Consider the following 24,499-nt stretch of genomic DNA (forward strand, 5'->3'; position numbering starts at 1 on the left):
CAAAATTTACATAAACAATTAAAATTACGGTATTTTTTTTTCGTCATTAATTATATATGTTTACATCTTTTATCTATAAATTGGATTTTATTTATATCTTTTAAAATTTGTTTTTTCTTCCACATTTTTTTCTATTTTTATTAATTCAATGTTATAGTTACATGATATTCATTTATTCTTGTTCCAAATCTATAGAAATTCTTTTTCTTTTTGAGATTTTTAAGTTTAAATTTATTTTTAGTATTTTTCTCTCTTTAAATTAATTTTCTATTAATCTATTCTCTTAAATATTTTCTCAAAAAATTTACATTTATTATATAACTGAATAAAATATAGAAGTGATTCAAATAATGTAATAATGTACGTTCCTATTTTTTTTTTAAATTGGATTTTTGAATAAAAAATTCAATAACTTTTCTCATATTTTTTTTCTATGAAAAAAGTTATTTTACAATATGTTATTATTTGACAATTATTCGAATTAAAAAGAATGAATATTAGATTATTTAGGAATTTAAAAAAAAATATATAATTTAAAGTTTTATTATATCATATAATGGGTATTAAAGAAAAAACACATAAGAAATTTTTTGTCTTTTTTTTTTTTTAAGTAATATTTAAATAATCAAGCATAAATATCACCCTCTATAATATAACTATAAATATGCTTTTTATATATAAAAAACAATTTTCAGCATTGCCCATATATACTTTTACAAGTTATTGCAATATTTAAGAATTTCAAATAAGTTTTCTTTTCTACACGAATAAATATATATATTTGTTTTACATTTTCAATGGAAGTTTAATTAGGATATCCAGGAACGATTATTAACAGTTAACAAAATTAACAGTTAAATAATAATGTATTAAATGTACTCATGTATTACTTTTCTGATAAAAAGATAAATTCTTTGTCGTAAGAATCCATATTTTATGTGAATGAGAATGATTCGAGATTTATATTGCAATAAATTAAATTTATATAAATTAATTTAAATCGTAACAGATTTTGGAAAGAACAATTTGTATGTTTTTTATATGTTTTTTTTCTTTAATAATATTTATTCTATTAAAACAATGTTTACATTATACATTAAAGCGAACAAACAAATTTTCATATTCTTGATAATAAATAAATAATACTTGTTGAACGAAGAAAAATTATGCGCATCTCTCTTAAAGATTAAAAATTATTATGCGAAGACAAAAAAATCAATATTAAAAAAATATAAATAATTTTAAATATGAAATCAAAGAATAGAGATTTGTATTATAAAATCAAAAAAAACAATCATTAAGATATATTTATTTTATTTGCAATCAACTTTGTAAATCAATTCTTAGTAATTATTTAATTTTTATTCATAAATTATCTAATTCTTAAATTATAAATTAAACTTCAAATTTTTAAATTATTATATAATTTCTAATTAAATATAGAATATATTATATTTGTAACTAAATTAAATTTTCTTATTTTACTCCAAATTAAATTTGAAAGTTATATATATAACTTTTTCTAAATTTTCACTCTGTTAAAAAATCTTCAACTTCTTTTCACAATCATCAAATCCTTTTCATCATCAATTCATATATATTATACATTTTATATTCATTAAACAAATTTTATGTCATGAATTTGTGCAAAAAGCTAATTTCTAACAAAATATGGATTCTCGAGGCAAATTAATTTGTCAGATTGTGTACTGATCATGGATATTTATCGTTTTCTCAAAAAACGATTATCAAATATCTCTTTACATGATTTTATAAGATAATTCATAATCATGATGATTTTTCACAATCGCCAATTAATATAATTATAAATTACAATTATATATTTTGTTTAATTGACATTTGCCATACAATGAAACGACTCGGATCCGATTTTTTCATAAATATTTCACGGAAGACTAACGAATGAATCAAAGCCGAGTCATTTTATTCTATCTAACAATAAGATCGATCATTAAACTGTTACTTTAATATCTAGGATCGTGGAGTGATTAATTTTTATTCATGTAAAATCGTAAATGCAAGTTGTTACAGTGTTAAAATAATATGTATGGTGAAATACTTGGCAAGATTTAAAATTTTTTTGAAAACTTATTTTTGACTATTGAATGAAAATTGTGCTTCTAAAATATTATATAGATTATTAATAAAATTGTACATGTAGAATATTATTTAGAGCGTTTACATTATTTATTAAATGTCATGTTTTAAATACATGTTGTGCGTGATTTTTAGGAACACTGCTAAAAGTGATCCTTGAGAATAATTATTAATAATTTTCTATATTCATTCTAGAATTATTAAATACAATTCTAAGAATATAATAAATGTATTACTTGGCAATATATTTTTTGATATATTTTAATTAGAAAAATTTAAATTTTTAAGATCATTTGAATTTTAATATTATTCAATTTTCATGAAAATAATTTAATTTTCTATTTTCTGTATATGAGAGTAAGTATTCTTGAGAAATAATTAAGAATTGTATTTCTAAATTCAAATATACAAATCTTATAGATTTTAAGAAACTATACTTGATTGTAAGAATACTTGATTATTATAAATAATAATTTTTATTAAATTATTTCGATTCTTGAAAGTATATCGCTTCGAAAGGAATCGATTATTGTATTAAATAACGAATCTTATGATATAAATTAATATATAACCAATTGTATTTTTCAAATGACACATATTATGTATAGAATACACACATGTTTATAATGTAGATACTATATTATTCATAATTATTCATAATTATTCATAAATATATTATTTATAATAATAATAATATACAAATGGAAAGTATCATCGTCCAATCAAGAACTATCTATTTAATTATTGCATGATAAAATAGAATGTTACATAATAAATTTATCAAGGAGATTATGATTATTAAAATCATAAAGTTTAATAATTATTTTCATTGATTTTGAATGAGAATGTTATCTCTTAATGCTTTGATAATTTCCTTTAAAAAAATTTATTTATTTAAAAATATAATATAGAATTTTTTTCTTCAGAAAATAAAATTGTTAAAAATATGAAACCAAAAAGTATCAATCAAGAAATTTATATAAAAATTTATTTTATAGCGAAAAAACGTATCAATTAAAACACATATTTTTTGCATTATTATTAATAATTAATATTATAAATATATTATTTTTATTATATTTAACATTCAACATGTATATAAAATATAACAAAATATTTTATATGTAACATTCTAATCAGGATTGTTATCTAAGGAAAACTAAGAAATATTTATTAATACTTTATTATTAATTAATAATGGATCTCAAAAATAGAAGAAAAAGGATATTTTATAGTATCTATTGTTTGGATAAGTTTTTACTCCTTCTAGAAGTATAACACAAATAAAATATTCTGCTAAGTTCATTAATACTATTACTTTTTCTAAATCTTTCAATAGTCAAACTTTACTTGGCAATCCTGATTTTAATATATTTTATCGATCCTACGATCCCATGATATCTCACGAAAGATTCTAAATTTTAATAATTGTGGGATAATAATTATTTTAATAATTAGGAATCAATATTTAGCGCGTATATTTTTCCGTGTATCTATAACAAGTTGATCAATGATTATACTATATAATTCCTTTAATAGCTTTGGTTACGATAAATCTACGTTACTCAAAATAAATACATTACCATCACATTCAGTATAACGTAGAATTAATAAAATTAACCAATTAATTACCATATACCCAATTCTCCGGATTAATCAATCCAGAAAAAAAATGAAAAGATCGTGACATTTCGAATAACTGCATCGAAAGGTCACGAATTTAATTTAAATTCTCAAGTGAAAAGTCGACTACCTGCATAAAAAATTTTTTATTTCTCTTATTCATTTTTTTTATTTTATTTTTTGACTTTTTTATCTTTCCTTTTTTCATAAAGATTTCAATGAAAATAAAAAATTATCTTACTGTAAATCATTCGAATCAAATCGTTTTGTGTTTATTTTGTTTAGTTTAATGAATTTTAACAGATAATCAAAATTATATTAATCAGATTATCGACCAAGCAATCGACCCTTCACGGAAATAACATAATAACAAATTGCTAATAATTTTTATAATAAACAATAATTGATGTAATGAATGATTAATTGTTTTCCAATTAGTGACTATCCGTGCACTATCGACCAGTCATTTCTGCTACTTATCAAGCGATCGATTAATCGCCTTTGTTGTAAATATTGACTTCCTGGATTTCCTCTGGCTTCATATCTATATCGCCCCAACCCCATTTCATATCCTCGTGATTGTGATGATAAATAGCTTCGTTTTTATCATATCTAGAAATTAAAATTTTAAATATGAAGATTCTATAAATAATAAAATTCATTTTATAAATATTGACAAAATAAGCAATTTATGATTGCTTGATCAGATTGATCAGATTAATCAGAATTGATCAGATAAATGAATAATTGTTTCCTATTTTTTAATTTTAGATATTTAAAATGTTTATTTTTTTATATTTTTTTCAATTCTTATTTCCATGTTTATATTGCTTTTAATTCTAGATTTCCATGTTTCTTTTCAATAAACAATGAAGGATTTTTTATAGTTTTTGCAACCATACGTATTTTAAAAGATATATTACAAAAATCAATAAAAATCTTTCGTCAAATTAATATATCCTTAATTATTGATTTAATGTATATTAATAGTAATATTATTATATCGATACCTCGATCCATCTCCAGTTCTAGCGGCTCGTTTTTTAATCACTTCGACAGGAACAGTTTTCATGTCGTATGCCAATCCCAATCGAGCACAGAAATCAATGAATGCAGTGGAAAAGTTAGTGTTGTAATTGCCAAATTCACCGGCTTTGTAATCCCATGGAAATACATGATGGTAATTATGCCATCCCTCACCACATCCAAGTATAGATACAGTTAGATTTTCCGTTGGGCCAATATTTCTGAAAATTTACATGAAATTTATGAAATTCATTTTTTATTTAATGAATTTTTTCTAAAAATTATTTATATGAAACTATGTACCTTTTTAAAAAAATTGTAAATAAAAAATTAAATTATAATAATTTTAATTATTATAATTTTAATTATAATAAAATATAATACTAAATTAAAATTTAGATTTATATCCTCTATTCTTCTTTTAGTGCATTATACTATAATTTTTTAAAAGAATTGAAAACAATAAACAAAATATTTTATATTTATTTATTGAAAATTAGAAAATACAATTATTTATGATTATTATAATTTATTATAATTTCTGAAGAAAATAAGAAACAACAAAGAAACGATATTTTTCCAATTTTATAAAATGAAATTTAATATTAATATTTATAACTTTTAACGGAAATAAAGAATAAAAAAATCGTCTCAATTTAATATCATTAAAAAAACAAAATTCAACTGCAATCTCTAAAAAAAATTGGAAACAATGAAAAAGTTATATGATATATAAAAAATAATTTTTATATATCATATAAATTTAAAATACATTATATTATAGTATAACATTGCAACTTTTAAAAAAAATTATGAACAATAAATGTATATAACATGTATATAACTATTATTTTAATTAAAAAAATTAATGTTATGATATAATTGTATATTTCTAAAAAAATTTAAATAAACTAATTTCTTACTTATCGTAAGGTCTCATGCCCCACATATGAGCAGCAGAGTTCACCAACCACGTTGCGTTCAAGGAAAAAGCATATCTTGCTAGATTGCTATACCAAGCATTAATAAATTTTTCATTCCAGAAGTAATAAGGTATCCACACAGGGACCACAAAGCATAACAGTGGCATTAACACGATATACAATCTAAAAAACATTAAAGAGAAAAGTTGTATTGAAAGGGGTAAACAGGTTCCATTCAGGTTATTGTCATGAGCAACATTCAATAGAAAATATTTTGTTATATAATATTCACGGTTGCTTGTATTCTTTAATCATTGCTAACTTACGAACTTAATAAATCTTGTTTTTTTATAATTTAATGCAATTTATATTTATATCAATATCAATATTGATTATTATTAAAATAAATATTTATACAAAATAAATAATATTTAATAATCAAATATTATTAAAATAATAATATTAAATAATCAAAATAAATATTTACACAATTTATTTTATTTTATATTTTAACTTATATTTTAAATTTATATTTATATTTTTTATTTTAGATAATATTAGATATTTAAAAAATAAATTATTTTTATATTTATTATTTGTGATTTCATTAAAGAAAATCATTAAAGAAAATATAAAGATATGGAATTTTTATTGCAAAATTATAGAATAAACTTATTTATAATTTTCATTAGAATTTTTTTATGTATTTTTATTTCAAATACAAAATACAATATTAATATAATTTTCTTCGCAAAAATTTTAATCAATTTTATAAATAAACTTAATTTAAGTTAGCAAAGTTTTCTGTTATACATTTCTATTATATTTTTTTTATTTGAAATTAAATTAAATTCTCTTATTAAAAAAAATTAAAATGTTGAGATAAAAACAAAATTATGTTTTACCTTCTTTGCCAGACAACAATAGGATCTTTTTCCAAATCGCTCAAATCAACAGTAGCACCTTTTTTAAATACATCTGGATGCTTTCGGACTAACAACCAACCCATATGCGAGAAGAAAAATCCTCGTTGTGCGTTATGCGGATCCGCATCAGTATCTGTGAATTTATGATGAACTCTGTGGTCTCTCACCCATTCGTAAATATGATTCTGCAAAGATCGAAATTTGAAATATTCTGATTTCTAACAATATTATTTGAAAAAATTTTAAAAGTTTGAAGAGAAAATGATACATAAAAGAATCTGAATATTAAATTAATTATTATAATTAATTATTTCGAATTAATTATTTTTTTCGAATTTCAATTGAGAGTTTATTAAGAATTAGTGAAAAATTAAAAAAGAAAAGAGTAATTAATAGATAATATTAATTTTAAAATATAATATATTTTTCGAATTTCAATATTTTTTTGTACAAACATAATAATAAATTACAAAGAGAGAAAAGAAAAAAATAGAAATTTACCTGAAAGGCGGTTGTTTGAAGAAGCATCAGCACGAAACGTAGGGGCCATTTTGCTTTGTAAGCTCTATGTGACCATAATCTATGGGCACCAGCTGTAATGCCCATCGCAATACAAAATGTCACTAAAATTGCTGAAATTATCATATCAATTAATTTATAATATTTTATTTCATTAAAATTTTTTTACAGTTTTCTTAATTTTTCTATATTATTTTAACTAAATAATATATAATATATTTGTTCTTATTTTACATTTAGTGTCGCATAATGTGTTAGCAAATCCTTTCATTCTGATAAATTCTATTTCAATTTATTTTAATTTTACCGTTATAGAATGTTTCTCAATTATAGTTTAATTTCTTTTCGATATTATTTATCTTCGTTATAATTTATTCTATTTTATTCTAACTTTCAATATGTTATTTATTTTATCTGATTTACTTTATTTTGTTTTTTATTAGATGATTTTTATTAGATTAAATATTTATCTCGAGACATGTATCTATTTCTATGTATATTCTTATTTATTTTTGTTATCATTTTATTCTATTTTGCAATTCTAATTTAATTTATTTAATTAATTAATTCCATTTTCAACTTTATTTTATTTATCTTTTATCAGTTTCTATATCTGGATGTTTTTTATATTCAAGAAAGATTGCGTAACATTTTGTCAACATTGCAGTTATATAACTTCTTTTGAGATCTGACTATCAAAAATAAAAAAAAGACGTACGATTTCTTCAGACATAATGAAATTATTGTAACATTAATAAATAATTTGATTAAATTTTTTTCATTAAAATACAATGTATTTAAAAGAATTTGGAATTAAATAATAGTTTTAAAAATATATTTTTTATAAAAAAAAATTACATATTATATAGATTTATTTCTAATAAAATAAAAATAATATTCAATACGGATGATTACATTAATAATAAGGAGTTTAGCAAAAAAACAAACATATATTATATTTTTATAAGTTTAAAGAACAGAAAATTGAATAAATTTTATATTTAGGAATGCGATAGAAAATAATATTTCTTTTAAATTTATTTATTATTTAAAATATGTACGATAATATTGTAGATATAGAATGAATGAAATAACAATATGAACAAAGAAATTGATACATATGTGCTTATTCTTTATTAAAATTTTTAAATAAAATATTGATTATAAAAATATGAAAAAATGAAATAAATGAAATATTTTTAAATATTATCGTTATATTCTAGCATTGTTTAATAATATTCTACAATAATAAAAAAACTATTGCTCCAAAATTTTGTAATTAAGTGAATTTTTAAAAAATTTGCAATATTCTATCAACAAATTTTTAATAATTCTATTTTATTAGTAAAAAAGTTAAAGATTAAAATGCTTGCCTATCGTGTAAATCGCAATATGCGTTATGTACGCTTTCATCTCATCAATTTCTATCAACAAGAAAGTGAGTGTGTATTGGAGATTTTTCTCGCGATTTTATACTTTTCTTCATTTTATATTTTTCAAAAATGGAAAATAAAATGCGATGATCAATAGTGAATGTTTCTTTAAAATCATAATAATAATTCAATAAAAATTTAAGATTAATTTTTTTTATATTGAATAATTTCTATATTATGATTTTTAATTACACGTTGTCATTAATAATTATTATCAATTTCAAAAAGCCAAGAAAGAAAGAAAAAGAAAATATGGGAATATATAATTATTTGAAAATAATTATTTCATAAATAATAATCAGTATATACACAATCAATATGACACGCATTTTAATCTAACAAAATGTTTTTAAATATGCTTTTTTTTGAAATTTTTGTTTGATTTCTCTGATAAATATTAAATGTTTTTTATGGATATTTATTATACTATTTTATGCGAAATAATTTTTTCAATTATACATTATCTCTTAATAAATAGATAATTATTGAATATTATTTCAAATAAATTGCCAATTTTTTTATATTAATCAATTTTTTTTTTATATTAATCAATTTTTTTTTAATTTTTTTAAATATTCTATGATTCTATAGATTATTCTATAGATTAATTGTTTTATAATAAATATTTATTACATTATTTCTTTCAATAATTTTTATAGATTGGAAATCGTTATTATAACTTAAGTGATTCATTAATTTTAGAAAAGTAATTTTAGAATAGAAAATTTTTTTTTTAAATCTTTAAAATATTTTTTTAAAAAAATCAAAGTTATATTACACTTTCATGAAATATTACTCAATAATTTTCATAGAATAAATTAAAATATTTATACTTACTCCATAAAATTGTATATGCTTTTGTGCTTCCATTACCCCAAAGATAGAATCCATATAGACCTCCAAGATGAAAATAAATAAACGCAATCACATTTCTCCAAACGATTTTCCATTTATATTTCGATTTGGAACTCAATGACTTCTGAACTAATTTCTGATTATTTTCTTTTTCTATCGTTGATTTTTCTTGATGAACATCCTGTTGTGATGCTTCTAAATATAATGTCGCCGATGGACCGAATAGATTTGGCGCCATTTTGAACAATCTAAAACAAAAATATTCGTTCATATAGAATATTTAATATACTATTATTAATTGACAAATTTAATTTAACTTTCTATTGAGAAATAAAAAGAAAATTTTACATTTCAAGCTATATAACAAGCTATATATTTTTTATTGAAGAATTGAAGACTGATTTGGATAAAAATATAACATAAATATATTATATTTTTGTCATGTAATGTAACATAATTAAAAATATGAATAATGAAAAAAATATATATATATATAAAATACAAAAACATTATAATTTTCAATTCTATTAAAAATATTTTAGAAATATCAATGCCTCAAAAATCTAACTTGTATTACATAAGATCGAAATTTTTAATTTTCTACATTTTCCAAAATTTTAATATTCCTAAAATCTTCAAATTTCAAAATTTCAATATTCCTAAGCTTTTCAAATTTCTATATTACTCAAATTTCGATATTCTCAAGATTTTCAAAACTTTATGTATAAATATATTCATTGTGATTCTTCATTATGAATTTTATAAGATAAGATATTAATTAAACATTATTAATTATTAATTAAAAATCTCATTAATAATTTGTTATCAATTAAACTTAGAAAGTAATTTAAATTCTTTCCTAAGAAAATAGTTCATATAAACATTTAAACTTACAATTAGATAAAATGCATCATTAATGAAGAAGAAATTAATGTATTTGGAACATTGTAAACTTCAGTAAACTTATATATTCAGGAAACTTATATATTTTCTCTGCCAATCTATAAGTAATATTTCAAATCAATTATAAGAAAGATCGAGCGTATACGTGGAAAAATAAAAGATTTAAATCGATTCGATATCGATTACAATATATATTAGAAAATTTAACATTAAATTTTTACATGTATCGATACATGACATGTATCGTTGGAAACACTCGCCGTGAAAGGCAACAATTGCTTGCGTTAAAACATCTTCATGATCGGGACCCAGTGACCTAGTAATAAATACTTTCAAAAAATGCAAAATCACTAGTCTCGTTCCACTTGCGACACGTTTTTAAACGCGTGAAAGTTCGCACCGCATTGTGTTCGCCAGATAAAAAAATGTGTGTGTTAGTCTTTTCGTTAAATAATATTAGAGACACGTACTATGCATGACAAAGACTTTTATTATTTTCCTTGAAAGTGAAAGTAAAGGATGACTTGTATTAACATTAAATTTTTTAATGCTGTTTTAAAAGGCACACCATTAATAATATTACCGATATTTATCAATATTGACGATATATCTACGTTCTCTAATGAGATCTACACTTGATCCATAATATTATTCATTATGCAAATCTTTTAAGAATTGAGTTTGATGACTATGGAAAAATTAGTAATAAAATTAAGTTAATAAATTAAATAAGTTTAAGCAAGTTAGAAACGTATGATAATATTAAAAATTTGTTTTGCTTTTGATATAAGACATATATATTTTAAAAAATAGACATATATATATATATATATATATATATTTTAAAAAATATTATTATATTATTAAATATTATTATTCAATGATTGTAAGTTTTATCAGTTCATATTCAAGAAAAATTGAATTCCAAAACTAAGGTAAAATAATTATCGATCCAATTTTTCATTTCATCATGAATTTTGAAATATTATTTATTTCATATCCTATTGTAATAGACAAAATAAAGTACAAGATTTGAAAAATAAAAATAAAACCACAAAATGATCGATTTAATAATATAATAATTATTAATTTTTGAAAGAAAAAAAAAATAAAAGAATAATCGTCATTACAATATTGTCATATACAATTTTTAATTACAACATTACGACAATACGTTTGAACAACATTACGATTCGCAGAAGTTAATGAATAACTTAATAATTCTATAAAAAAAAAATCTATTTTAAATGAATAAAAATTTTAATTTCAAGATTTATTTTGAGAAAAGTTGAAATTGAAAATTTTTTAATTATACACCGATTTTTACAAATGATTTTTAATTGAATAATTAGCAATATGAAAATAATAGTTAAAAAGTTAATAATAGTTAAAAGTTAAAAAAATTGAATATTTTTCATTTTTTTTATCAAGTACGTATGTATGTGTATAGATGAAAGAATATATTATGAGTGAACATATGAATGTTTATTAAGTTTTAAGATTTAATTTAAATAAATAATAATAATTTATTTTTTTATAAATAGAATAACATGTTACATAATTTAAAAAATACTTTTATTAAAGAAAAAAAAAAAATAAGAAATAAAAGTCTATTAGTTTTTGTTTTAATTGAAATTTTGTAATGAAATGTTTTAATTAAATTTATTATTTTTTTTTTTTAATAAAATTGTTAAAACAAATTATTTGGAAAGTCCCAATATATTAGAAAATAAAATAAAATTATCAAAATGAATAAAACTTGATCTTCATATATATAAAAATTAAAACTCAAAAGATGATTTATAACGATCATTTTTATATGCAACTTTGTTATCTCATAATTTGTAATGTAATGCAATGATAATTATAAATGAATACCGTATTTATATATTCTAAATTTATTTTTCTATTTATTTGTGATTAAAATACAAATAAATTCGACAAATTAAAATAATTCGTGTATCTTAATAAATACATGTAAAAAATATTTCATAATTATGAAAAAAAATTAAAATGTTTTTACATTCATAATTAATATTATCGCAGTATTTTTAAATCAATATTAAAATAAAATAAATTTAGTAATTTACTTGTTATTATATAATTAAATATATTATATAATTAAATATTTATATATTATTATATAATTAAATATTTTTATTTAATATTTATTTATAGTTAGATTAATAAATTCTTTAAATTTATTAGATATTTATATCTATTATTATATTAATGAATTTTTTGATTTAACAATTGTAAATTAAATCTTTTATTGCTAATTTAAATATGTGATATATTGGGAAAAATATCGATTTAATATGTTTTTAAGAGAGAGTCAGAATAAACAAACAAATCGACATATAAACTAGTTAGCAGTAAAAGAATTAAATTATTTATTTAATTCTATCTATATTAATAGATAAATGATTTACTAATAAATTAAGCAATATTCAATAATTTCTTTTTTGATATTTTCTTTTAATTATTAATAATCAATTGTTTCCATCTCCATATTATGATAGAATATATTTGTCAATTAACTTATAAATTGTACAATTCAATATCAGATTTCTTCATTGAGTTCTACAATTATATCTTTTATTATATACAAAATAAGAATGAGAAAAAAATTCGAATAAAAATATCTTTAAAAATACTTATAAAACGAATAAAAAAAATTTTTCTAACAATTTAATATTGAATCTATTGAATTTAACATTGAACTATTGAATCTATCATACTTAATTTAAAATTAATTTCTAAAATATTAATTTTAAAAGGAAAAAAAAATTTTTTTCTCAAAGTTTCATCTTACTGATCTTATTGATCTTCAGTTATAAAATTATTAAAATAAGTAAAAAAAGATTCATTTACAATACTATATTACTATAATTGTTGATTGAAGAAAATACAACAAATGTAGCAAAAAAAACTCTTAAAAATTAAGAAAAAAATTTAGATTAAAAAAAAACTTAAAACTTTTTTAAATATTTCTTTTTCAAATTCTAATTAATTTTTCGATACGATTAGAAATCTAAACTCAATTTGAAAATCTAAATTTATTCATTAATTTCTTGAAAAAAAAGATTAAAAAATTTTTTTTTAAATATTATTTAAAAAAAAACAATTTCTCTTTTTTCAACTTTTTAACACATTCGATCCAAAGCTCGAAAAACTTAAAAATCCAAAACATCTTATCGATCAATTCTATAAAATAAAAAAAGGAAATAAAATATTAAAAATAAAAAGATTCGAACAAACCATAAGCTCATGATTGATCACAAATGTAAAAGTTAAAGATCCTGTTCAAAACCAAGTCGCACGGAAGATTGTCCTAGTAAAAGTGCTCCACGATCAAAACGGTACATGCTGCGTAGGTATTCATAAGAGAGTATCCACGGAGAAAGGCGGCAAGTGACGAGGAAAGATCAGTAGGATGAGGAGAGGAAAAACGAGGAAGGAAAGAAATGAAGTTTTGTACTCGAAGAACAGGTTCTCCGTAAAGGAGGTCAATGGCGCGTTTGAGGTCATTACCAATTGGTCCCGGAGAATCTCCTCCGTCTCTTACTTTTTCACGCGTCCACTTCGACCAAAATTATCGTTTCGTTCTTAACGTCCCTCTTCGATGATAACGTATTACAAGAAAGTACGCTTTCGATGAGAAAGCGAATGGAATCGAGATCATTGTAGATCACTTGCCGTTTAAAACTTGTTGTGAGATCTTTTGAGATCTGTAGGTTTTGTAGAAGAGATTGGTGATTTTGATATCATTAACAATATTAAAAAATATATATGTACCTTATATGGACCTTTAATTTTCATGCTGAGAGCATGATAGGTATTTCAAGAATTCAAAAAAAATATAGATATCTATTTTGGAATCCAAGGAAAACTAATTCTCAGTTATAGATTTTTTTTTAATCTTAATATCGAAAAAAATAAAGATTATTTTAAAGATTTTAAAATCTTGGAGAATAAACAAATAAATTATAATTTTAATTACTGAGAAATTTATTATAAAATAAAACAATATTTGAAAGTAAGATAATTAAATGTAGTAATGATTAAAATCTGTATTGAAATTCAAATATGACATAACAATGGATAGAAGATAAAAATGGAATAAAATATAGACATTAATAATAAATTCGATTGATATTGAAAAAAGTTGATTGTATCTTATAAAGAAAAAATGGATATCATAGAATTACCAATAAATTTGAATTATAAAATGTTACGAGTTATTGAGTTATTATATGCAAGAATTTCATTTTTCTAATTAGAGTAGTATGCTATGAATGAATTATAATTAAATGTATTACTATGTTAACAATTATATAATTATGAATTAATTTATTATTACTTTAAAATATTTAATGCTTTTTGGTAATTAGTTAATTACTTTCAATCGCTTCGCATTATATAATTCCCAAAGAAATTAAAATGAAAATAAATTTTTTATTTTTTATTATTTAAATTTTTTATTATTAGACAGAATTATTTTTTACACCTATATTCAATTGAGATTAATTTTACTTCTATCTCAATTGAGATTAATTTTACTTTATAGAATTCAAATATTACTCGTATGAAGTGATTTAATCATTGTCTTTATAAGAAGCTATCGTCAAAAGATGATTATTCATTTTTAGTATTTACAAAGTATACAGATTATATAAAGTGGCTTTAAGAACGTATAGGGCATTTAATGTAGTATGTGTTGAGAATGTACTTATATCTATTTTAACATATGAATTTCATAAAAGTAGTACTCGAAAGAACTAGTACTTAAAAGACGAAAAACTAATAATCTGTCTAATAATAGTTTGACTAAAGCAGATTCGTTTGAAAATAGAAAGTATTTTAAAAATTATAATAAAAATAGAATAAATTTGAAATTTTTTTTCTCGAAAAACTTTAAAAAATCTCAAGGAAACTATTCAAAAATCTTTTGAAAGATCATAAAGCATCCATAAATTTTATGTAAAATTTATTGTAATTTTATAAAATATCGGTGAAATTTTTCAATAACGTTTTTGATAAATTAGAAATAACCTCTTGGAAAATTTTTCAAAAATTAAAAAAAATGATGAAATCTTTAGAAAAATTTTTGAAAAATAGAGAAGATTAACCGAAAATATAAAAATTTCATATTTGTACATAAGAAAAAAATATTTCAAACAAAGAAACTTTTAAAAAGAATTTAATTTATCCAAATTAATCTAGTGCAAATATTAGCCAACAATATACAGAAAGTGTTTTGACAAAAACTTTTATCAGTAAAATTTAAAATATCTGATATATTATTATTTTTAATGTAAAAAATAAATATAGACCAACATTAGAGAGTATCGAATACATTTATATATTTTAATAGAATTTAGGTCAGTTATAAAGCGAAACTTGCTTGTAATCAATCGAAGAGTCAATTGAGAAACCTAGATCAATATGCTTCGTAGTTCAATATGCTTCAATCTCGTATGTAAAATCAAACAAATTTCTATGTATATATTTCTGTATATTTTTATATATACGTATAACTTATAATACAATAACCTTAATCAAATGTTATATTTGATAATAACTATTGAAATAATAAATAATTTTAGTTTATTTCAAATATTTCATTATCTTTTTATTTCAATTATTTCTAATTACAATTTTTTTTCATAAATAAAGTAATTCTAATTATAAAAATAATTTATGTTAAAAAAATTATATTTAATTAATTATCAAATATTTTTTTTTAAATATTTTTTTAAATATTTTTTATTATATAATAAAGTTATATAATAAAATTAATTATATTAAAAATAATTATCATAATTTATTTTCAGATAAAAATTTTTTAAATATTAATAAATAATCGATATAAAAAATTTTAAAATTTGAAGAAGAAACACAAATAACTTTGACAATTTAAAATGCAATAAAATGCAAAAATGCGAATTCTTTCATATAAGAATGTTAGCATGTTAGCACGCTTACAAAGCAATAAAATTGTAATATCATCGACTACGTAAATTAAGAATTTGTATAAAATGAACTGCATAGTTAATCATAAATACCGCATATATAATTATCGTTTAGTTCATCATTCATCAGTGAGAAATATGAATTGAAATGAAAATTTACACGAAATAAAATGATATATGTAACTTCATACTAATATTTTTTTGAAAAATATGTTCACAAAATAGTATGGTAAGATATTTTTAAAAAATTAATTTATTCTATTTTGAAAATTATTCCACTTTTTATTAACTTATATTATATATTTTCATAAAAAAATTAATTTATATAATAATTCTCTATTTATTTATATTCTTATCTAACATTAGTAATATCTCGGAAAATAATTTTTTGATCTATAAATCTTTTAATAAGATATCTCGTAATAAAAGAATATGCAAAATCTCTTAGCATTATTTATTATTATCAGAATTATTTCATGTCACATTTCTTGTTTTTATTAAATTAATATTATCGTTTCCAATTAAGTTCGTTATTTACGAATTTTTAAAATTTCTACAGAATTCATCACGAATTTCTATTTCTAGAAAATCATCAAAGTAATCCTAGAATGATCTCGTGACCAATGCTTTCACTCACGAGATCGTTGAATCAAGATTGAAACGAATAAGATTTTTGAAACTTTTTCGAATTCTGCTTTTTACGATTATTCTGTCGCAATTCTTAGATGTTTAAATTACATCAGATGAGACTGTAATTGCTACAATTCACGATGCACAAAAAGAATCTGCAAGGCGACGAAGTTTTTATTTCTAATTGAAGAAACGTTCTTGAGATTGAACGAAGATAAATGAAAAATTTCAAAAAGAAAATTGATAAATCTTAGTTATCTTGAGTAAAATAGTATTTGAATATTATTTAATCAATTTTTATATTTATTTCGAAATTGTAATTATTTAATTGATTGATTTATAAAATAATTAAAATAATTTATTATATTATTATCAAAAATAAATAGTCTTTTCTTTTTTTACGTTAATGATTAATTATTAATAATTATTTTTCTATATTATTTTATATATTATATATTCTACATTATATATTATTTGATCACATACTATTCACAACTAATTATTATTTTTAATAAAATTTTCTATAAAAATTTGTTAAAAAGTCAAAGATATATTAATCAAAATATAAATATAATAATATAAAAATATAAAAATACAAAATAAAATCGGATAATTTTTCGATAATAAATTATTATTAATTTTACTTATTCATTTCCAATTTTTCATTATATGAAAACTTAATATTTTTAACACTGTTTTTTTATACATTAATTCAATAAAATCTTTATTTTATTAATTATTTTAATTATTTTTATTTAATCATTGTTCTCATTATCTATCTAATATTTAATTATCTATAGACGAAAATGAATATACACTATTTCGTAAAATAATATTTTTAATAAATATTTTCTATATTTTAAAAAAAAACTTATTGTAAAGATTTATATTAAAAATGAAAATTAAATTTTTCATTATTAAAAAATAAATAATTCAATTACTTTGTTATTTTATCTTTCTTTTTTAATTTTTAGAATAATGGCACATAATTCATTAAAAATGAATAATTATAATATTTGTACTTTATTAATTATTTTGTTTAAAATTGGAAATATAAATAGAAATCATGATTATTTTCTACACAATGGTAAATGAATTAAATTTATTAAAAAAATTATTCAAAAATAAAGATGAAAATATTAAAAATCAATTAACAAAGAAAAAATCCAATTAAAAGTACAATATTAACAAGATTTTTACGATTTTTGATGTTTAGATTCCTTGATTTTATGATGTTTAAGAATTTAGAGATTTAAAAGAAATTTATATACATAACATATTCTCTGCTTCTTTGAACATTTTAATTTAATACAATTTGGAATTAAATAGCTCCTAATTTTTTTCAATATTTGATTATGTATTGATAAATATTAAAGAAGTAAATAATCGAAACTGTACATCACTTAAAAATCAAAAAAAAAAATTTAATCAAATTGAGGATCATATAAACTTTGAAAAGAAAACCCGAGATTAAAAAATAAAAAAAATAGAAAAATCGTAATCTTTATATGTCTTTAAATCGCTATCAAAATTGCAAATGATTATGCTTCCATATTATTTCGGGATCGCGGATCTTCGAAGTGATTCAATTCCACTCTAGTAAACAGAAAAGTCGCTTAAGAAAGTATGCCAAATAGAAAGAGATTAATTATATATCATAGAACGAAACAAATATATGATCGAAAATTTTAGGGAAAAATTTCGATATTTTAATCAGACAAAAGAAGAGATAAAAAAGATGTTAGTTGTTTCTCTTTGAATTTGAACTAATTTTTTTAAGAATATAACATTGAAATTATATATATATGTTACGTACGATATCGAAAATCGATGATCTATTAAAGTTTAAATTTAATTTTAAAAAATAAATAAAAAAAATTTATAATTTTAATATATTATTATGCATTACTTCTTTTTTTTAAATTATAGTTAATTATAGTTTTTTTAAAATATATTTAAGAAACTGGAATCAATCTTCCGATATAATTTACATAATTTATAACATAATTTACATAATTTTTTAATTTATGAGTTCATTTTATAAGAAGGAACATTTCAATTATATGAATTATATTATTCATGATAATATTAAATTATTATGTAATAACAATAATATTATTCAACTTTGATTATTATTCAAATCATTATTATTACAAGAATTACAATACTACTAAAAAATCAAAATAATAAGAAAAATATTATTATAATAATATCACAATGATGAATATAATATATAATAATACCTAAGTTAACTCTTATATATAATGATATGATATACAAAAATGATATGATAATTTAGAATTTAATTTTGAATATTTGTATAAATGTTAAATATTGCATAATATTTGTATAATATAATATAATGTTTAATATTATATAGACATAATATTTTTATATTGTATTTATATAATTTATAAAATATTATATCGCATAATATTTTTACAAAAATTAAACTTGCAATAGGCTATAAAATTGTAGCTATGCAATACTGGTTGTATCGGTATTGAAAAAATGAATTTATAATTTATATAAAAAAATTCATTTTCATTATTTAATATTATTCTTATATTAATTATACATTGAAATTTTAATGAAGCGATCTATTTTATATTTATAATTCTTTGATTATAATTAAAAGATTTTAATTATCATAATCTTATTTATTTAGAACGTAGAATAGAAATGCAAAGAAAATCATCATCAATAATGATAAGCGACTCCAACTATTCTATCTCTCTAACTCATCTATCAGGAATATTTTTTTAAAAATAAAATTGTTTTTCTGAATTTGAGTTAATATGTAATAAAACTGCAATTCTAATAAAAAAATTATTCCAAAAAACCAACGATTTTATACAAATTTTTGTAAAATGCTTTTTTCAAACATTATTTCTTAATTTCTTTTCCTATTTTTTTTTTTTTTTATTCAAATTTCTTCTTTTTTTCGCTATCATGTTAGAAAAACTTATTTTCCAGATTTCTTACCTAAACCGCGAAATAGATGATCGCAAGACCTCGAAACAATAAGTGAATGGAATGTCTTAACATATAGCACGTCACTACCATCGACAATATAGTAAAACGAACCATGAAATACTATTTCAAGGGAAATCATTTGCTTTTGAATGCTTGAAATTTATTCAAACGATCAATACAAATTGCTACAGAAAATAAAAGAAAAATCAAATACATAATAATGATCACTTTGATGATATATGAAAAACATAAACGACATTTTTTTCCTTTGTTTTATCTGTTTTGATAAATTATATATGTATTTTATGAAACGAAACTGAATGAATTTTTAAGAGAATTTTTGCAAAAAAGGAAATTATAATTATTGAAACTAAATTAATCAGTGATGTAATATTGAATAAATAAAATTATAAATTATAAATTATAAAAATAAATAAATTATAATTTTAAAGTAACATACAAATATAGTGTAAATTTTAAATAATTTCATAAGTTCTAATTAAAGTTCTAAATTAAAAGAAATTGTTTTCAAACTTCCAACTTTTTAAGAGGAAAAAATATATATTTTAAAAATAGAAAATTTCAATTTTGAAAATTTTAGAAATTATTATAATTGAAAAAATTTAAAAAATTACCATTAATTTCAAAAATTAAAAATTATCAGAATTAATAGATAATAAGAAGTTTATATATAAAGAAATTAAATTTTTAGAATTTGAATGTAAAGTTTTTGAATTTGATTTAATAGCAATAAAGAAAAAGTTTTATATTAGCAATTTGTATAATTTTTTGTAATTCAAAATATTAAAATATGTATTTATTCACAATATATTATATGAATTCAAAATATTATAAGAAACATAAGAGAAGAATGGAAACCAATTTTTTTTCTCTAGGATTATCTGTAATCAATTATTTTTTTTTTTTTTTCTTCTTTTTCTCATCAAGAAACAAATAACATTGCAAGCTGATTTAATGAAATTTGAAACCTATTTTTGCGCAGTGAAAAATATATTATCAGTGAAAAAAAAAAAATTTTATCAGCACTTTTTTTTTGCAAGGACAAGATCAATGATAATAGAATATTTGCTTAAAGGCTGTATTCTGAATTTCAATAAATTTTAATATTAATTCAATGGAAATTTTGAATAAAAGAAAATTTATTTTCAGAGAAATATATTTCTCTTACTTTTTATTGACCTCCAATAAATTCTTTATTGAATAAAAATTCTATTTCATTAATATCTTATCAAAATTTAAATATATTTTAAAAAATCTATAATTAAAAAAAGAATATATTTAAGAAAATATATTAAAGAAGATATTTAACATATTTATTTATTAATAATTATCATTTAAAGATAATATATATATATATATATATAAAATCACAAAATCATATTAAAATCACAAATTACAATAATAAATTATTCATCATTGTTATATATATATAAATATATAAAATAAATTATAAAAATTCATCAATTGTAGATAATTAATTTCTAATGAAATACAAATAAATTATCTACAAATATTATTCTACAAATAAAATTAAATAAAACATATAATATATAACATTTTTTCAATTAAAAATTAATTTTTCCAAAAATCAAATTTGGAAATCGATTAAATACATAAGCAATTGATTATTTCTTAATTATATATTTTCAATTTTGATTTTGTAAAAAAAAAATTATTTTCTTTTCTTACTTATTTCCTCTCATAGAATAACCTTATATGGACAATTTGTAAATGTAATCGAGGATTAAATTTACTTATATTTAAAAAATATTTAAACTTGATTTATTCAAAAACCTTAAATAAAAATAAAATTGTTTTTTTTTTAATTCTTATTAACCGTGGTAAATCAATAAATATTTATATATATATTTTATATTATAATTATATATATATATAATTGTAATATTTTAATACAATATATATATATATACATACATATTAATACAAATTATTAACACTCTTTGACTCTTTAAGAAGTATATCTTCAATTCTTTTTTATGAAAATCTTTTGTATTTTCATCTTTCAACATAATTTAACATATTTTGGATGTATTCAAAAATTCCTTATATCTCCAAATAAATCAATACTTTTCAAAAATTTATTCATTAATTATTTAACTAATTATGAAAAATTATTATTGTTATTATTGTTATAAAAATTTTCCCTAAATTTTTTAGCAATAATCCATAATTCATTTCGAACAATATCCAATAAAAAATTCTTTGTCTATCTGCAATAAATAAATTAATTTTTCTCTAAATTCTCTAAATTCTTCATAAATTTGATAATAAATAAAATTCTTCTTTCATAAAAATCTTCTCTATTCTCACTTTTCAACGATAATCCATAATTCATACTTCGAACGCATCCAACAAAAAATTCTTCTTCCATCCAACTTAAAAAAAAACAACTTTCTTTGAAATCATTCATCTATTGTTTATCAAAAACTATCATTCTTCGACATTAACATAAGCTGAATATAATAACTTACTGGTACTGGTTATCGTATTCGCCCTAATAATAGATCCTTTGGGCACGTATCACCGGAGCTCCGTAAAAAATCTGTCTTTCTAAGATGACTCTCTAGGCTGAAAATGTGATCCGGCCTGATGGCGAGTTCACTACGAAATACGGAGATGCAAGAGCGTGTGTACTACTTATCAACTCTACGACGACCCATAAAACCGCGTCGACGAAATCCCCCACGCGATTCTTTAGTTATTCGAGTGGTCTGGATTGAAATGAAATGAGAAAAATATCAAGAAGAATAATGACATTAGAAATAATGCTACTTAATATTCATAATTAAAATAAGCTTTGAAGATGTTATTTTTATTATTTTTTACAATTATAAAGATGTTTTCCCCTCCGTTTTTTATTTAAACGAAAGCAAAATATTTCATTTTATCCATTTGTCATAGAGATAAGTCATAGAGAAAACTTTAAAATTTTTAAAATTTCAAATTCTCAGATTTTCAAATGTTTTTATTTTTATACAACAAAGGAAGATAATAAAAATATAATAAAAAAATATAATATATTATATAATTAATTATTTAATTGATAATTATTTAATTATTATAGATTTAATCCTTCATATATATAATTTAAGAATAATATATAGAGATCGGAAATGATAAATATATTTTGATTTAATTTTTTTTCTATTCAATTTAATTTTATTACAAAAAATATTGTATCATAATTATTATTTTTTAAAATGGTTAAAAAATAACGAATAAAATTAAATCAATAATCGTAAATGTATTTTTGGTTATTCAATGTACAAAATAAATATACAAAAAGTGAAAAAAAAATATAGAAAAACATAAAAAAAAATAAATTAGTAATTGTGATATTTCATAAATATAATATTTTTTCTACAAAATAAAAAAATAAATAAAATAAAGTAAGAGAGATATCATTTTACGACTCTGTTATTTTTTAAAATTTTTATTTTAATTTTTATTAATTTATTACAGAAATTTAATTCTTTTCGTATTTTATAATATAATTGTAACTTTTACGATTACATAATTTTGTATATAATATAATATAATCGTAAAAAAATATATATATAATATATAATCGTAAAAAAAAATTATTTAAATTAATAAAAAATTAGCTTCTTTATGAATTCTTAACAATTGTATCTCTCCTAAATTTATCATATTATTAAATTTTATTATTAAATTTTATTACTAAATTTATAATATTAAACAGAATTTATAATTTTCATACATTTTATAACTTACAAACTTAAATAACTGTATTGTTAAATAACTTATTCATATTGAGTTTTCGTATTTGAGTTTTCGAATTTAGAATTTTTATAAAATTTAGATACATATATATATTTTTAATTATAGTTTTTAATTTCATAATTTTTTTTAGAATCAATTTATTATGTAAATAAATAATTAAGAGTAGAAAAAAAGATTTGATTTTTGTAATAACATTTTTGTAACAACATTTTGGCGAATTAATTTATATTTATATTTTTGCGTACATAATTAATGCATGTTTTGTAATCATAAAATTATTAAAATCAAAAATGGCATACATAAGAAAATTTTCTTCTCTATTAATACTTTTTTTCAACAATCCGATATTTAAATATCGACATAATTTTTTGTCAAAATGAGATATTTTTTTTCACGGCTCTTTAATTGAAATTAATTAACTTGCAAAAAATGAAATCTATTTATATCATTTTTTAAAAAAAGCAAGAAAAATAGATTATATTTTTAAGAAATCAATTTTTTATAACTGGACATTTGAACTAAATAATTGAATTAATATTTGAACACATAGAGTACTAGAAATTATTGCTTTACATCTTTGTTTATTATAACTATAGATTTTAATACACATTAAAATATTTAGTTAATACAAATATAGATTTTATTTATTTAATGCATACAGTTTTTTATATAATAAATATAAATGATATATAAGTATAATAAATGATAAATTAAGTAATAATAAAATTCAAAAAAAATATTTGAATACCTAATTCGGACAACAAATAAATTAAAAAAATATATAAATAGCAATTTTTTATTAAAAA

At 19.3% G+C, this 24,499-nt stretch overlaps 1 protein-coding gene across 2 annotated transcripts; it reads right to left on the reverse strand.

Moving 5' to 3' along the window:
- Positions 1 to 3,572: 3,572 nt before the first annotated feature.
- Positions 3,573 to 22,545, reverse strand: LOC122717453 (acyl-CoA Delta-9 desaturase-like). 2 transcript variants are annotated; one of them, XM_043941529.1, is made up of 8 exons: positions 22,421 to 22,535; positions 10,318 to 10,424; positions 9,406 to 9,671; positions 7,118 to 7,248; positions 6,596 to 6,801; positions 5,691 to 5,873; positions 4,752 to 4,988; positions 3,573 to 4,353 (listed from the first exon to the last, which is right to left on the reverse strand). In XM_043941529.1, exons 3-8 carry the CDS (start codon positions 9,659 to 9,661, stop codon positions 4,233 to 4,235), a joined length of 1,134 nt encoding a protein of 377 aa, XP_043797464.1. In that variant the 5' UTR covers positions 9,662 to 9,671; positions 10,318 to 10,424; positions 22,421 to 22,535; the 3' UTR covers positions 3,573 to 4,232. The 2 variants fall into 2 exon arrangements, with proteins under 2 accessions (XP_043797464.1, XP_043797463.1); XM_043941528.1 differs by lacking the exon at positions 10,318 to 10,424 and having other exon boundaries at positions 22,421 to 22,545.
- Positions 22,546 to 24,499: the final 1,954 nt, after the last annotated feature.

The sequence above is a fragment of the Apis laboriosa genome, unplaced genomic scaffold, assembly GCF_014066325.1.
Source record: "Apis laboriosa isolate Shangri-la unplaced genomic scaffold, ASM1406632v1 scaffold50_cov145, whole genome shotgun sequence".
NCBI lineage: Eukaryota > Metazoa > Arthropoda > Insecta > Hymenoptera > Apidae > Apis > Apis laboriosa.